Source organism: Dermochelys coriacea, chromosome 1 (assembly GCF_009764565.3).
Source record: "Dermochelys coriacea isolate rDerCor1 chromosome 1, rDerCor1.pri.v4, whole genome shotgun sequence".
NCBI lineage: Eukaryota > Metazoa > Chordata > Testudines > Dermochelyidae > Dermochelys > Dermochelys coriacea.
The window spans coordinates 350,966,887-350,983,034 of record NC_050068.2 but is presented as its reverse complement, the minus strand read 5'-3'; the positions used below and the strand labels follow the sequence as shown (position 1 = coordinate 350,983,034).

General features: G+C 44.9%; 1 protein-coding gene and 1 pseudogene across 1 annotated transcript; one reads left to right on the top strand and one right to left on the bottom strand.

Moving 5' to 3' along the window:
* Nucleotides 1-7,411: 7,411 nt before the first annotated feature.
* LOC119863482 lies at nt 7,412-9,814 on the bottom strand (annotated as a pseudogene).
* A 4,460-nt stretch (nt 9,815-14,274) lies between these two features.
* LOC119861087 (uncharacterized protein F54H12.2-like) lies at nt 14,275-15,567 on the top strand. The gene has a single exon (XM_038415633.1). The coding sequence runs from the start codon at nt 14,275-14,277 to the stop codon at nt 15,565-15,567; it is 1,293 nt and encodes a 430-aa protein (XP_038271561.1).
* The last annotated feature ends 581 nt before the right edge of the window (nt 15,568-16,148 follow it).

Below are 16,148 nucleotides of genomic sequence, written 5' to 3'. Positions count from 1 at the left end.
GACTTCCAGTTCTCCCTGCTTGTTTCCCAGGCTTCTTTCATTTGTGTATAGGCACTTGAGATAACTTGCTGATTGTCCTGCTTTCTTAGTATGAGGCAGGTTTCAGAGTAGCAGCCGTGTTAGTCTGTATTCGCAAAAAAGAAAAAGAGTACTTGTGGCACCTTAAGGACTAACAAATTTATTAGTCTCTAAGGTGCCACAAGTACTCCTTTTCTTTTTTTTAGTATGAGGCAGGAGCCCTCCCCTCTCGCGCTCTCCTGCTCGTGCTTCCTCCCGGTATCCCACTTCCCCACTTACCTCAGGGCTTTGGTCTCCTTCCCCCGGTGAACCTAGTTTAAAGCCCTCCTCACTAGGTTAGCCAGCCTGCTTGCAAGGATGCTCTTCCCTCTCTTTGTTAGGTGGAGCCCGTCTGCCTAGCACTCCTCCTTCCTGGAACACCATCCCATGGTCAAAGGACCCAAAGTCTTCCCTCCGACACCACCTGCTTAGCCATTTGTTGACTTCCACAATTCGACGGTCTCTACCCAGGCATTTTCCTTCCATGGGGAGGATGGACGAGAAGACCACTTGCGCCTCAAACTCCTTTATCCTTCTTCCTAGAGCCACGTCATCTGCAGTGATCCGCGCAAGGTCATTGTTGTCAGTATCATTGGTGCCCATGTGGAGAAGCAGGAAGGGGTAGCGATCTGAGGGCTTGATGAGTCTCGGCAGTCTCTCCGTCACATCGTGAATCCTAGCTCCTGGCAAGCAGGAGACTTCTCGGTTTTTCCAGTTGGGGTGGCAGATAGATGACTCAGTCCCCCTGAGGAAAGAGTCCCCGACCACCACCACCCGCCTCCTCCTCTTGGGAGCAGTGGTCGTGGAACCCCCAACCCTAGGACAGTGCATCTCCTGCCTTCCAGTCGGCGGAGTCTCCTTCTGTTCCCTTCCCTCAGATGTATCATCTAGTCCACTCTATGCATTAGTACCTGTGGAGAGAACATGAAAACAGTTGCTTACCTGTATCTGTGCTGCTTGTACATGGACACTCCCCTTTCTTCTTCTGGAGGTCACATGCTGCCAAATTACTTCACTGTCCCCCCGTCCCTGCTGCGCTGCCTGCTCTGAATCTTCAGAACATTGTGCCCATAGAAGCATATCCTGATGTCTGTCCAGGAAATCTTCAGTTTCTCTTATGCAATGCAGGGTCGATACCTGTTGCTCCAGACCTTGAACCTTCTCTTCCAATATGGAGACCAGCTTGCACTTTGTACAGACAAAGTCACGTCTGTCCTGTGGAAGAAAGACAAACATGGCACATCCAGTGCAGGTCACAACAGCTGAACGCTCCCCATCATATTACCTTCCTTCTACAAGCTTCCTCAGGAGTTGTAGTAACTACTCAGAGAAGCCGGCAAGATGTAAGCCTCAGTGGGCTCTCCCCAGGCGAACTCCCAGGCAAACTTCCTCTGTTAGCCTCTCTGCTTTTCGCTGCTCAGCTGATTCACAGCTGACTGGCTTTTTATAACAGTCAGGCCCACTCAAGGCTCACCTGGAACAAAGTACTCCCAATTCACACTTTTCAAACAAACAACCAATCAAGCACACGGTCAAACTGTCTAAGTGTGCCCACAACAGACACACAGATACTCACCAACGCAGCATCCCTAATGTAGCCCTTAGTGTATCTCCTCTCAGACAGATCCTAGGCAAACTCCCTCTGTTAGCCCCTCTGCTGTTCACTGCCTTCTTCAGTTACGTTACTTACGTAACATACAGCTGTAGTGTAGACCAGCCCTTAGAGTCAGGATATTTTTAGGACAAAGAGAGCAACAAGGATTCAAAAGAGTTGATTAGGTCCCTCTTCCTTCCTTCCTTCCTTCCTTCCTTCCTTCCTTCCTTCCTTCCTTCCTTCCTTTATTTCTTTCTCTCTTTCTGTGTCTCTCTCTTTAGGTTTCTACATGAGCTCAGCTGCAATAAGAGATTATCATTAAAATTTTTATTCCACCAACCCATGTACCTTAAGTTTCCTGTCTTGCCAGCTGTGTGCTTCAGATTTATCTCCATGGCAGAAAGACGCCTTGCATCACAAATGTGTGAAGTGACATTCCACAAATCATGCATGACAGCTGCAACCAACCAGATGTAAGGCAGTGCCCTGACTCCACAGTGCTGATCCAACCACCACCAGCTTCATAACTTTCCCAGGAGCCATTCTCAGCTTCTTCTCTCAGGAAAGCAGAGTGGGATCCTCGGGTGCAGCTGACATCGGAGGTGGTGATGGGGGCACATGTGCTGATAGAGGCTTATAACATTATGGAGGATTATATTGTAATCAATATCCCTGTGGTTATGGGAGATTATACAGTTATGGGGGCCCATACAGTTAGGAGGAGCTTTATGGTCACAGGGGCCCATATGGTTGTGGGAGAATACAGGGCTGGGGGATGGTGATGGAATCATCTGTACCTTAACGGAAACTGTAGACCATCTTACACCCAGCAGGCATATCCATGGGAACAGGAAGAAGCAGGAAATGAACGGCAAGATACAGATCCAGGTCTGATCGCATAGGCCTGGCTTTGAGAAGTGTTGAGTACACCGAACTCTCCGTGAAATAATGAGAGAGCTGCATTTCATCAGCACCTCTGCAAACATTCTTAATGTTTGCCATATTACCCTTGATCGTTTTCTTCTTATGCCTTCCTGGCTATGGGTTTCCTCTCTTATCAACCCAGTAGGCCTGATTCTCAACTACACAATGGGTTTTACACCATTCTGTAAAGTGCAAACGGAGAGAGGGCATACTATGTATGTTAACTACATCTACATTGACTTGAATGCCTCTTTCCCATGCCACAGCAGTGTCAGAAGGATTTAGTGTCAATGAGAATTAGGCCAGGTGATCTCCTATCCATGAATATGGAGTGTTTTTTTTTCTTTCTAACAGCAGCTGCATAATGGAGAAGTTTTTTGAACTTCTGCTTTTATTGTGTTTTGCTTTAGTTGAGACTGACCAGGGTGAAACAAGTAATTAAAAATGCTGGAAGAGAGACTTGACTGTCAAACTCTACGGCTGCAATAAGGGAGTAAGAGAATTGTATGAGAAATACACCACTTTGGAGCTGAGGATAGAATACAGTCCTTCATGGAAATCTAGTCTTGTTACTCTGCTTTGTTTCTTTCTTCTTTATTTTGACAATTTTCCACTCCTCTTTATTTCAAATTCAGATATGTACCACATCATACTATTGGTCTTTGGGTTTAATTGCTCTTCCATTTGCTATCATTTAATATCACCAAAGGCTTCCACATCTCTTGACCAAAAATGTCCTCCAGTTTCAGATACCCTCAGTTTGGTGCACAAGTAAGGAAAACTTGTGGCCTATTATCAAGAAATGTTGAGCATGAACAGCTCCCGGTAGCTTCAATAGGAGTTTTGAGTCCTCAGCATTTCAGAAAAACGGGCCTGGCTGCAACCTCTCTTATCAGGCATCTAAAATCAATGGCTCCTGTGGAAAGAGGTTGGCTAAGCTGCTTCCACAAGTAAGATCACTGGAATAGCTGCTGATTTAGCCCAGGCCCAAGTCTGTTAAGTATTCAGTCTTGCATGAAATGCTGTTACTTCAATTCAAAGGATCAGAGTTCCCAGGCATTCCAATTTAAAAGAAAAGAAAAGAAAAGAAAAGAAAAGAAAAGAAAAGAAAAGAAAAGAAAAGAAAAAAGAACTAAGTAGATATTTTAGAGAGGCATCTTGGTGATATTCGGGCATTTGTTCTCAATGAAGCTTGTGATCTGGTGGTGAAAGGCTCATTGCTTAATATCAAAAGGTTTATTCTTGGGCTGTTCAGGTCTTTAATGCTGCAGCTTTAAATTAGTTATTGATCCTGGTGTATCTCAAAGGGGATGGAGGAATTGAGACCTGTCTGTTGGGGATGCAGACAGAATGATGCTTGCAGCACCCTGGAGCAAATGGAGACTTAGATGGATTTACTGCATTTCTTCAAGTTTGGCAAGGGTATAAACTCTTGCACTTCAGGGGATCATCCAATCACAGAGACAGATCTGACTGACAAGGGATAGTATAAAAGTTTCTTTATGGGCAGGTGATCCCAGAAAAATTGTGTTCTGCTGGGCTTCTTGCACCTCCGAGTAAAGCATCTGGTACTGACTGCCGTGAGAGAGAGGCCTGGTCTTCTGAAGCAATGCTATATTCTTTTGTTGCAAGGAGGTGTCCATGGATATGGTCTGATATTGAAGATTAGAGCTGTATTGCTTTTATACACAAAACCCATGGCCAGACAGCTAAATCTCCCTACCTGAGTAGTGTATCATGTCCTTAAAGATGAAGAATGGTCTGGATAGGTATTTCTTTTTGTGTATTCAAATAAAAAAATTGATTAGTGGAAAATGTTCATCTTCTGGGAACTGAGAGCCACAAAAATGTTGAAGAAAAACGGAGTGGGAAATGTAATCTTTTTATCTTCAGTTTTTGCAATATCAAGCCATGGTACATCCAGGGGATTTTATACAAGACTGGTAATATGAAGTGTAGTGAGTCACAGTTACCTCAAAAACCATGAGATTCTTGTATGGAATGAACGGTCTGGGCATGAATCTCTTCATATCACACATGAGATTTCTAACTCCTGCAGATGGCATTGGCATAGTGTAATTTGTCTATATGGGCAGAATGGACTCAGTCAGGCGTGTTGGCAACATCCTTGTGCAATCAACTTTTGTTCATGTAATTTGACCAAGGAGTGGACATGGCCGCTGACCAGTTGATAAACACATGAGGGCAAAGAATAAGAAGATTAATTTAACTGAGTTTTATTGGGCCAATGAAATCCAAAATTTCAATATGAAGCTGAACTATTTCTGCGCCATTGCCCTAAATCTTCTCAGCTCATCTCCAGCATTGTGAAATTAAGGCAAAGGTTGTGTCAAGCATAGACACGGACTTTTCTTTTTGCCAGTGGGTTCTTTTGAAGAGGTGTGTGTGTTTGGGGGTGTGTGTGTGGTAATTTTGGGGTAGACTATTTTCAGCATAATTATGCACTTTTTTCATATTCTAGTTATTGAATATGTGTCTATCATCGGTATCTTTACCTATTTTAATAATGATTACATTGTTATGAACTGCACAATTACATTATCATGAATTGCAGTATATTAAAATCATTGCAATCACCTACAAGCTGTCTTTATTAACGTCCCAGTTGAAAGACATTATGTCTCACTGTAGCTTTCTGGATAAAACTGTCAGCAATCTTATTTACATCTAGTTCCCTGGTATGGTCTTGATGCATGTTAAGGACAGCTACATTACTCAGTTGTGTCTGTCCCACTGGTGACTGGAGATAATTTGTAAGTTTTCTGAAGCTGGAGAATGAGCGTTCCCGCAGTTCAGTATGATTCAGGCACAGTGAGAAGGATTCTAATAAATTTGCAGTACTTTGGAAGCATAGTTCTTCCAGAATACTCCAAATGACTCCAAGATCTCTTTCTTGATGGGTAACAGTTAATTTAGATCCCATCATTTTGTATGTATAGTTGGGATTATATTTTGCCATTTGCATTACTTTGCATTGAAAATTGAATGTCATCTGCCATTTTGTTACCAAGTCACCCAGTTGTGTGAGTCCTCTGCTGTCAGCTTTGAACTTAACTATCTTGTGTAATTTGGTATCATCTACAAATTATGCCACCTCACTGTTTACCCCTTTTTCTAGATCATTTATGAATATGTTGAACAATGCTGGTCCAATACAGGCTCCTGGGGAACACCACTATTTACTTCTCTCCATTCTGAAAATGGGCCATTTCTTCCAACCTTTTGCTTCCTATCTATTAACTGGATTGCCGGGCAATGCTTTCAGGATCATCTAATGATCAATTTAATTTAATGATAAGCCTTTTGTTATCTTAATCATCCTGCCTCTATTTATAAAAAAAATCCCTGCCCTAAGGGCAGAAGCTGGGAACAGCACAGAATTTATCACATTCCACACTCAGGCTTAGGAGAACCTGGGTTCCTGTCCTGCAAAGACTCAGGCAGTCTCTTACCGCGAACCATGTGAATGGCCTTCTTCAGTGGTTCTCAAACTAGTTCCGCCACTTGTGCAGGAAAAGCCCCTGGCGGGCCGGGCTGGTTTGTTTACCTGCCGTGACCACAGGTTCGGCCGATCGTGGCTCCCACTGGCCGCGGTTCACCGCTCCAGGCCAATGGGGGCTGCGGGAAGAGCAGTCAGCACATCCCTCAGCCTGCATCACTTCCTGCAGCCCCCACTGGCTTTGAGCGGTGAACTGTGGCCAGTGGGAGCCACGATTGGCCGAACCTGCAGGTAAACAAACTGGCCTGGCCCGCCAGGGGCTTTCCCTGAACAAGCGGCGCCCCTAGTTTGAGAACCACTGGCCTTCTTGAAATCAAAGAAAAAAACTTATGTTCTTAAAGTGAAAAATGTATCTAAGTCTTTGCAGGAAAAGACTCTTTGCTAAAACAGGTAATACAAGGAAGAACTTGCCTGCAGAATGTTATCAAGCACTCCCAGGGCCAGATTCCCCTATCACTCCAGCGCTTTGAAAATTGAAATTTGAGAAGTTTGGTGGTGCTGGCTGCACAGGAAGGAATTTTGTCACACGCAATTTTTAAGCAAGGAGGGAGGAACAAGGAGAACCAGAGACCGATATTATGATGCAGCAGAGTTTTTAGTGCAAATGCAATTTGCAGTGCACAGTTACAGGAAGAAATAGTACAGAGCAGAAGGTGCCACGGGTACTCCTTTTCTTTTTGCGAATACAGACTAACACGGCTGCTACTCTGAAACCTAGCAGAAAGAATGTATTTCCAGAGTTTCAAGAAGGCCTGTGACCAATCACAGGCCTCAATGGGTTGCATTTCAGATAACATCTTCTTTTGCTTTCTTGCAGCTGCAGAGGTTGACAAACAAGTCCCTTTTGTAACCATTTTAAGTTCTTTGTTTTACCCCAGTCGGTGGGAAATAAGACAAAGCAAAATAGAAGCAGAGGACTATGTAGCTTCTCCATTATACATCGGTGGCAGCAAAGGTAAAGGTGAGATGTTAAAGGTATATATTGATGGAAAGGATAGAACATATAGGGCCTAATTCTCCTTGACAACAAGGTATCTTTTTCCGCTTGCAAAAGGACTTAAAGTGATAATGAATATAAATGATGCCTATCTTAAGGCCCCTGTTTCCTTCACACTGCGGGGTCAGTGTAAACAGCCTGCGTGTAATTCAGAATGAGTCTACATGTGAAGAAGAGAATCAGCACATGGCTGGGAAAGCTCTAGCAGAAAGAGTCCTAAAGTGTAACGTTAGAAATGCAGCATGGCTATGAGACCAAAGTGCTGAGCACACACAGCTCCCACTGACTTCAAGTGGAGCCATGTTTGCACAGCACTTCTGAAAGCCATGTCCAAAAGATCAGGGGTGAATCTGTATCTTGCTGTTCATTTCCTGGTTCTTCCTTCTTCCACAGATGTTCCTGCTGGGTTTAACATGGTCCACAATATCCGCCAAGATACCTACGGCCATATCCCCCGTATCCCCATAATCCCCCATTACCATAAAGGCCAGGGTAACCGCAGTATCCCCCATGGCCCAATAATCTCCCATAACCGTAAAGGCCCCCGTAACCACCATATCTCCCTAAACCATACAACCCTCCATAACGGCCTCCATAGCTGTACTATCCCCCAAAACCGAATGAGCCTCCGAAACCAGCTCCGACCACAGGTGCTCCTACGGCTGCCACTTCGCTCTGCTGAGGGAAAGTGCTGAGAATTGGTCCGGGGAGGGTCACAACAACCGGGGAGGGTCGGATCAGCACTTCGGAGTCAGGGCACTGCCTAACGCACGGCTTGCTGCAGCTGCCAGTAACTGGACTAGGTCGGGCCACCCCGCATTCTGGATAGCAGAGGCTGGAGAAAGTCATCTTTCGGGGATGGAGGTAAACCTGTAACACACAACAGGGACTAGAGTAAAGAGAAGGTACAAGTGCCAGTGGAAGAAAGGCTTCAAAGCTCGGTTACAATTGTAGTGAGGTCAGCATGGGGCCCGAGAGAGAGAGGAGAAGTGGATTTAAACTCTTTGTATGTGGTCATGTATTTGTTCCTATTTTCTCTTTCTACGCCTCTTGTCCAGTTGCACTAAACTTCCCTCCCAACTGGTCCCTTTGAGACCCTCTCAGTGATTTTCTCTGTAAAACGCTGACTAGAATAAGTGTAACTATTTCTGCGCTGGACACCTGGGATTCTGGGTCCATTTTAGACATTTATTAAAGATAACATGGCTGGGATCATGGTAATCACTTCTTTTTGTTTGAGGATTTAACCTTTGCATGCAAACTAGTTGTGTCCGGTATTACAGTGTGACTCTTTGGTTTTCCAAACCTTGGGAGTCACCAAAACTTGCTGATGAATAAACAGAAACATAGGAATTGCTAGACTGGGTCACACCACTTGTCATCTTAATCTATTGTTGTGTCTCCAATACTGAGGAGTACCAGCTGCTTCACAGTAAGAGGAAAACCACTGAATTGGCCCTTTCTGAACTAACCTGAGAAAATTTCTTCCTAATCCAGCAAAGTAAAAAATGGCTAAATGACTTTCATAAATTACTGAAAATATTTCAATGCCCTAATTCTTCTTCCAATTAATAGGAAATATGTTTCTGAATTGCATGTGTTGCTCTTAAAGTCTCTCTTCTAGCTTCAGATCATCAATCTACTTGCGCCTGCGACTGAATCACGACTCAGGATAGTTATGGACGAACAGCGTGATCCCTGACAAAAATCACAGCGAGCACATGCAAGATTCCGTCTTCAATTAAAAGAAGCCCTAGCGTGATATCTCTGTGGTTAGAAAGAGATTGAGTGGAATTGGACTTACCCAGTTCACCGAGGAGATGAAGTCCAGAGAAGTGTTTAGAAGAGGTCTGATTGGGGAGCACTTTTATACAGTTTCTAGGACTGCCTGGAGGATCTGCGATGCTGTTTGTGGAGGAGGTCCTAATTAGTTACCAAACAAACTTGATTTCCTTCGCAAGTCCTCCTTGGCATGGAGCTATTTTCCTCAGCATTGGTGATTATTGGGCTAATCACAGCCTTAGAGGGCGTGACATGCACATTGCACTCTTGAGCTGTTTTATCTTAGAATTGTTTCGGCCAACTACATTTCTCATGTCATTCCAATCACTTTATTGGTGCTGCAATGAGAATGAATGTCAAGGTGATTCTGAGCGGCATCAGTAGCACAAGTGGGTGTCATGAAAGGAACCCAGTTTGGTCCTTTCAATTCATGCTGGTCGTGACTAGGGGCATGGGGCAGTTCCTTCTAAACGTGCTAGGAAGCAGGGATCCATTTTTCTCCATTCTCCACCTCCATTTCCAGCAGCCAATCCCCTTTCAAATCCATGGGAATCATTCAGTTGCCTGCAGTATGTTTTTTGTGAGGACTTTAAGTCTGAAATTCACCTTCTGGCAGGGAGATAGTATAATGCCTATAGACAACTTTAGTCCAATTATAAAATTTCAAACTCGATTTTAACAAGGTCTTAGGTGGAGCATGGGACTTTGTGATGGCTATCTGACAAGTGGTGCCTCTTACCCTATGGTGATTAAAATGTGACCTAACATTGGACCTCCACTTGGGTCACCAATGTCGTCTCAGAGGTCTGCCTGGAGCCGATTTGCTCATGGGTCAAGGGAAGGGATGGCAGAGAGAGAAAGGAAGCAGTGCTCTTTTACAGAAAGGTTTTGAATTCAGTCTTGGAACCTATACTCTATCAGAAACCATCTCTCCATCCATGAGCAGCCAAGGAATTGAAGTCTTGTAAGTTGAGTGAGCCCAGCAGGAAGCCCAGGAGAGATTAAAATGACACATTCTTGGTGAAGGAGGAGATGGCTGTGGGATGAGATTTGACATAATGTCTGACAGGACATAGGGCATTTGCAGAAAACATTCCTGCCTGAACCAGCAGGCACTTTGTTCAAAGTGTAAATGATATCCCCAAGGCTGGGTTCCATATCCAGGGAAGAGGGCAGAAGTGTCTTCTTTGGTTGGTAATTTACCCCAAGAAAGCACCTTCATTTTCCAATAAAAAAAATCCCTCCAAAAGTAATAGAGCACCCGAAATCGGCGTTGATGCCAGGGGCTCCTATGGTCCCACTTGGCTCTGCTGAGGGAAATTGTGGAGAATTGGTCCTGGGAGGGTCACGACTACCGGTGAAGGTCTGATCACCACTTTGGAGTCAGGGCACTGCCTAACGCACATGTTGTTGAAGCCACTGGACTGGGCCATTCTACCCCATATGGTTTTTTAAAAATGCCAAAATTAAAACTACATTTGAAAGAAAATGAAATAGCCCCAAACTGTGTGGCTTAAATCATGCCCTGATTAAGGTAATGACAAGAGAGACCTTGGCCTCCATTTTGTTTCAAGTGACTGTGTTACTCAGTGCAGAGGTGTCTAATCCCAACAACAATTTATTAATATTCTAAGTCTAGAACCCTTTGCGTGTGTGAAACACCAGCGAGTGTTTGTGAGTGTTTGAACTCTGGAGTCCTGAGGATGCTTAAGAGCTTCCAGTCTTAACACCCTGACTCTGTGTTTGATAGGCCTAGAAACAGAGGCACGTTGAGGTGAAGGTCACAGGCGGAAAGTTGCAGAAACAGAAATACAACGCAATACTTCTGACTCCTCCTACCACAGGCTGAGGTCTAGGTTGATTCCTGTTATACTGTGTAACAAGATAATGTTAGTATCATGTCTGGTTACAAAATGTTTGCATCCATGTAGGGATCAGGAGATACAGGTTAGTGTTTGGCATGAGTCGTCCCAACTGTTGGGGTTTATTTCTGACTCTCCCAATCACTCCCTGTCTGACTTTCACCTGAATGTACCTCCTTTGACCTCCATGGCAAATAGGTATAATTGTAACTTTCAGGGTGGATTGTCTGAGTCTTCCTATGATCTCAGGATTTCAAAGCACTTAACAAACACTCATTAAATTGTATACAGCAAAGAGATGCATTACTAAAGTAGTAATAACTTTTTACTGGGATGAGATGTTCCAACACTGAAGATTAGATTCACTTCAAAAATGTATGTCAAGGTCTGAGATGTCACTCCAGTGTTCAGTTTGTGATTCCTAACCTTTGAAATGGGGGCTTTTTGACTTTCGTTCAATGTACCTTGCATTTCCCTTTTATATATATTTTAAAGTTTCAGGGTAGATTCTGAGCCAGTGTAAAAGGGAATAGTTCCATCAAAGCTGGACGAGCACAAGTCCATGGGGCCGGATGCGCTGCATCCGAGAGTGCTAAAGGAGTTGGCAGATGTGATTGCAGAGCCACTGGCCATTATCTATGAAAACTCATGAGGATCGGGGGAGGTCCCGGACGACTGGAAAAAGGCTAATGTAGTGCCCATCTTTAAAAAAGGGAAGAGGGAGGATCCTGGGAACTACAGTTCCCAGTCAGTCAGTCTCACCTCAGTCCCTGGAAAAATCATGGAGGAGATCCTCAAGAAATCAATTCTGAAGCACTTAGAGGAGAGGAAAATGATCAGGAACAGTCAACATGGATTCCCCAAGGGCAAATCATGCCTGACTAATCTAATTGCCTTCTATGACAAGATAACTGGCTCTGTGGATGAGGGGAAAGCAGTGGACGTGTTATTCCTTGACTTTCGCAAAGCTTTTGACACAGTCTCCCACAGTATTCTTGCCAGGAAGTTTAAGAAGTATGGGCTGGATGAATGGAGTATAAGGTGGATAGAAAGCTGGCTAGATCGTCAGGCTCAACGGGTAATGATCAATGGCTCCATGTCTAGTTGGCAGTCGGTATCAAGTGGAGTGCCGCAAAATAGTATAAGGGCCCTAATGTCAATCAAACCCTAACCCCGCCCCTTGACCCCTTAAGCCCCACTCCTTGACCCCTGCCCCTCTTCACTGGAAGGCCCACCCCATGGGGTATTACTTCTGGGGTCAAGGCTGCCATATGACCGGAAGCAAGGTGCATCATGTGACCCCTCTAACAACTACTCCCCCCAACCTCTACCAATCAGGATGGGTTTCACCCCTGTAGGACTGCCCCGAGAGGAGATTTGACCAATCAGGGCAAGTTCCGGGGCGGGGTTTCCTCGCCGGAAGTGGGTCGTGTGACCCCTCTAACAACTCCTCCCACCAACCTCTACCAATCAGGCCATTCCGAGAGCAGATTTGACCAAAATAGGGCAGGTTCTGGGATGGGGTGAATCACCCAGAAGAGGGGCATGTGACCCCTCTGCCAATCAGAGTGCAGCACCATCTCCCCATAAGTCCCAGCGTTGGGCAGAAGAGGCCATCTTTTACCAAGAGCGAGTGTTTTAGAAATCGTGGAAACATGGACTCCTTCACCACTCCCATGAGAACTCCAGACTTTGTTTTAGCCCCAAGCACCTTTGGACTTGTGTGATGAAAGCGCTACATCAGTGAGAGTTCCAAGGAGGACCCTTTGGCCCAACCGTTGGTGGATATGGTATGGAAAACAGTTTATGGAGATGGTTTTAAAATAAAACCGGTTGTTCCCCCTTTTAGAAAAGGCGACCACGTGAGACTATCTAAAACCAAAGGAGCTTTTGAAAAGGGTTATGAACAGACATTTACCGATGAGATATTCATAGTGGATGAAGCCTTAACCGGGGGTCAGAGACCTGTATACCGATTAAAAGATTACGAGGATGAGACAGTTACTGGATCTTTTTACCCTGAAGAATTACAAAAAGTAAACCCCAAACAAGACAGGATTTATAGGATTGAAAAAGTTCTAGCGGAGAAAGGAAAAGGGAGAAAAAAGCAACTACTGGTGAAATGGTTGGGGTGGCCTGATAAGTTTAACAGCTGGGTGAAAGCTTCTCAGCTCTGTGACATTTAGACACAACAAACAACAAACAATCAACAAAAACAAACAAAAGTTAATTCATCCTACAAAGACAGAGAAAATGAGCAACGGCGGGTTTTACATTACTTTGCCCAGCAATGCCAGCTCTGCAGTTTTTCCCCAAAACATCAGCTTGAACTTTACAATACGGCTAATTAAGCCCTTGGCTCTCCCGGGTGCCTGGGAGGTGGGGTTAGTGGAAATACAATATCCACACAGCTGGAACACTATCAACGAAGACACCCCTTTTGAAATCACCTTTGGAGATATGGTGTGGAGTTTCATCCTACAACGAGGTTATTACTTGTCCATACCCGAATTACTGGATCATATGAACAGTACCGTGGCTAGTCACCCCGGACCACCTGAGATGGTCATGATCTACGACCCTGTGGGTAGAAAAATTAGATTTAAATCCACCGCTTTTACTTATATGTTTTCTACCAGCAGGGAGCTAGCTAACATTCTGGGCTTGGGCCCCAAACGCAGCGTCCAAAAATTCCCTTTCTTGGCAGACATTACAGGGGGTTTTAATTCCTTGTATCTGTACACTGATATCATAGAACACAAGTTTGTGGGGGACTTTTCTGTTCCCCTGTTATGTTGTGTCCCCGTCCAAGGAAGGAACAACGAGTTTGTCACCATCACCTATGATAAACCTCATTACTTCCTAGGTTTCAGAGTAGCAGCCGTGTTAGTCTGTATTCGCAAAAAGAAAAGGAGTAAACAGCACATCAACACCATTACCACTGAAATAAAGACAGTTCAGAACAGAAGCGTCTCATTTCGCTTTGGCAAGGTGATCATCAAGCTACACCTGCGTCCCCAGAGAGAGCGAGTTTTCTAAAAAGCAAAACACTATTATGGTGATCCTAAAAAATTACGGTGACCCCAACATCTACAAGAACTATTACAAAGCCCAGGCAGGATATGCACTTCCTGGATATCATGGGGCCCCCATGATGTATGGGGTGGCCGTGGGTGGAATATTCTGTAGCCTCTTTCGAAAAGCTGTACCACTTTTGAGGCGGGGGCTAGAGATTATTAAACCCCATGTAAAAACTGCCGTTCAAAACATAGCTAAAGACATGGTAGGTCATGTCTCCCACACTGTTCTGGAGAAGGCGGGGAATACAGCTTCACAGGAAGGATCGGGGCTGATGTATATTAAAAGGAGGAAGAAGAGAAAGAGAAATGTGTCATACCCATGACACACAGGTCCCCTGAAACCCTTTAAAAGAAGGGCTTTGACCAGCAGGGTCGGCCATAAGTGAAAGTCCAAGAGGAAGCCAGAGGCGAAAGAGGAGACGCTCTCCGCCTGATAAAAGAGAGATATTTTAATCAACATGACTTTTGTTCACTGCGGGTCTGAAGAGTGCACCAAATCCGAACTAGACTTGTTCCAAATAGCTCCTACGCAGACCAGCATTGAGAAAAGCATCTACATCGAGGTGCCACCTCTGTCGGCCGTTATGGAGTCTGCCCCCATTGACTTTTTTATAGCAGGGAATGGTGTAGATTGTATGGATTTAAACAACACGCTGCTGGACCTGTGTTGCAAAATTATAAAAGGAGACGGAACTGAACTCACCGTGGACGCCAAGGTGGGCCTGGTGAATTACCCCGTGGCCTCTATTTTCAGTCAGTTGGATGTCACCCTGGGAGAAAGCGACAACTGTTACCCTTACAGGGCCTTTATAGAATCAGTGCTCAATTACAGCGATGACACCCTCTCAACGCAATTTTCCGCTGGCCTCTTTTACAAAGACACTGCCGGACAACAGGAAGAAACAGGGTTGGATGGCGAGAATCTAGGGTTTGTGAGGCGTGCAAAGCTGACAGCCCAAAGCAGAATAGTAGAGCTTCTGGATCATCTACACAGCAACCTGTTTTTTCAAGAAAAACTATTGCTGAATGGAGTGGATGTGAAAATTAAACTGACGTGCAGTAAAGATGCTTTCTGTTTAATGGGCAGTGGAACCGAAAGCTTTAAACTGCGCATTCTATCAGCATCCCTTTTTGTGAAGAAAGTACGGGTGACCCCGAGCGTTCGTCTGGGGCATGCTGAGGCCCTGCTTACCGCTAATGCTAAATACCCTGAGGACCATGTGGGAATGAAAGTGTTTAGCATCCCTGCGGGCAGCAAGGTCAGTAACCAGGAGAACCTGTTTTTGGGACAGTTACCCAAAATGCTTGTCCTAGGGTTTGTGGATAATGATGCCTTTAGCGAAAGTTACACTAAAAATCCCTTTCATTTTAAGCATTACGATATTAATTTTGTGGCCTTGTATGTGGATGGTGAACAGATACCAACCAAGCCTCTGCAACCAGACCTCGAGGCAGGACGCTGTGTGAGAGAATACATGAATCTGGTACAGACGGCTGGTAAACACATGAAAGATCGTTCTCTGTTAATGGACCGTGAGGAGTTTGTACAGGGTTACACCTTGTTTGCCTTTGACCAGTCCCCCGACCAGGAATGCGCCGATCACTATTCCCTGATTAAAACCGGGAACCTGAGAGCAGAAATACATTTTGGGAAGGCTTTAACCATTACCATCAATATGATCGTGTATGGGGTTTTTGACAATGTCATAGAGATAAATCAGAGGAGAAATGTTCTGTTTGACTACATGTGAACATGGACACCGTGCAGCTCTCACGTGTCTTATCAACGGACCCTTACACGAAAAAGAATTTCTTAGATGTGTTTCCCTGCGATTGGCTCCCTGGCGGCAAGCTGTCTCAGAGACCCCTAGGTTTGGTGGTCAACACACATCCACACAACCAACTGGGTGAACACTGGCTTGCCTTGTATCTGGTGGAGCGTAAGCTTGGAGAGTTTTCTGACTCATATGGGCACCCCCAAACAGTGTGTTGTTTGTTGTGAAAGAATTAGGAGAACTCTAATTTCTATGGCTTTGTAGTAGGTTACCCTGGCCTTGACTAGTTGTTTGGCGAGATAAGTGCCTGTCATGAAAAAGGCCTGGAGCTAGCAAAATTTTGTGTAAACATGATATTGCAAGTGAAGGTTAGGTCTAAATGCAACAATAATAGGTTTTACTCATTGGCTGCAGAACTCTGTGCACGAGGACAACGGAACCTACTGATTCGTGGAGGGGTTCGGGCACGAGGGCTGCATGTATTACCCACTCATATATATATGGTGTATAGACAATGCATAGGGTCCCCCTCTGACTAGCAGGGGGGCACCACGCTC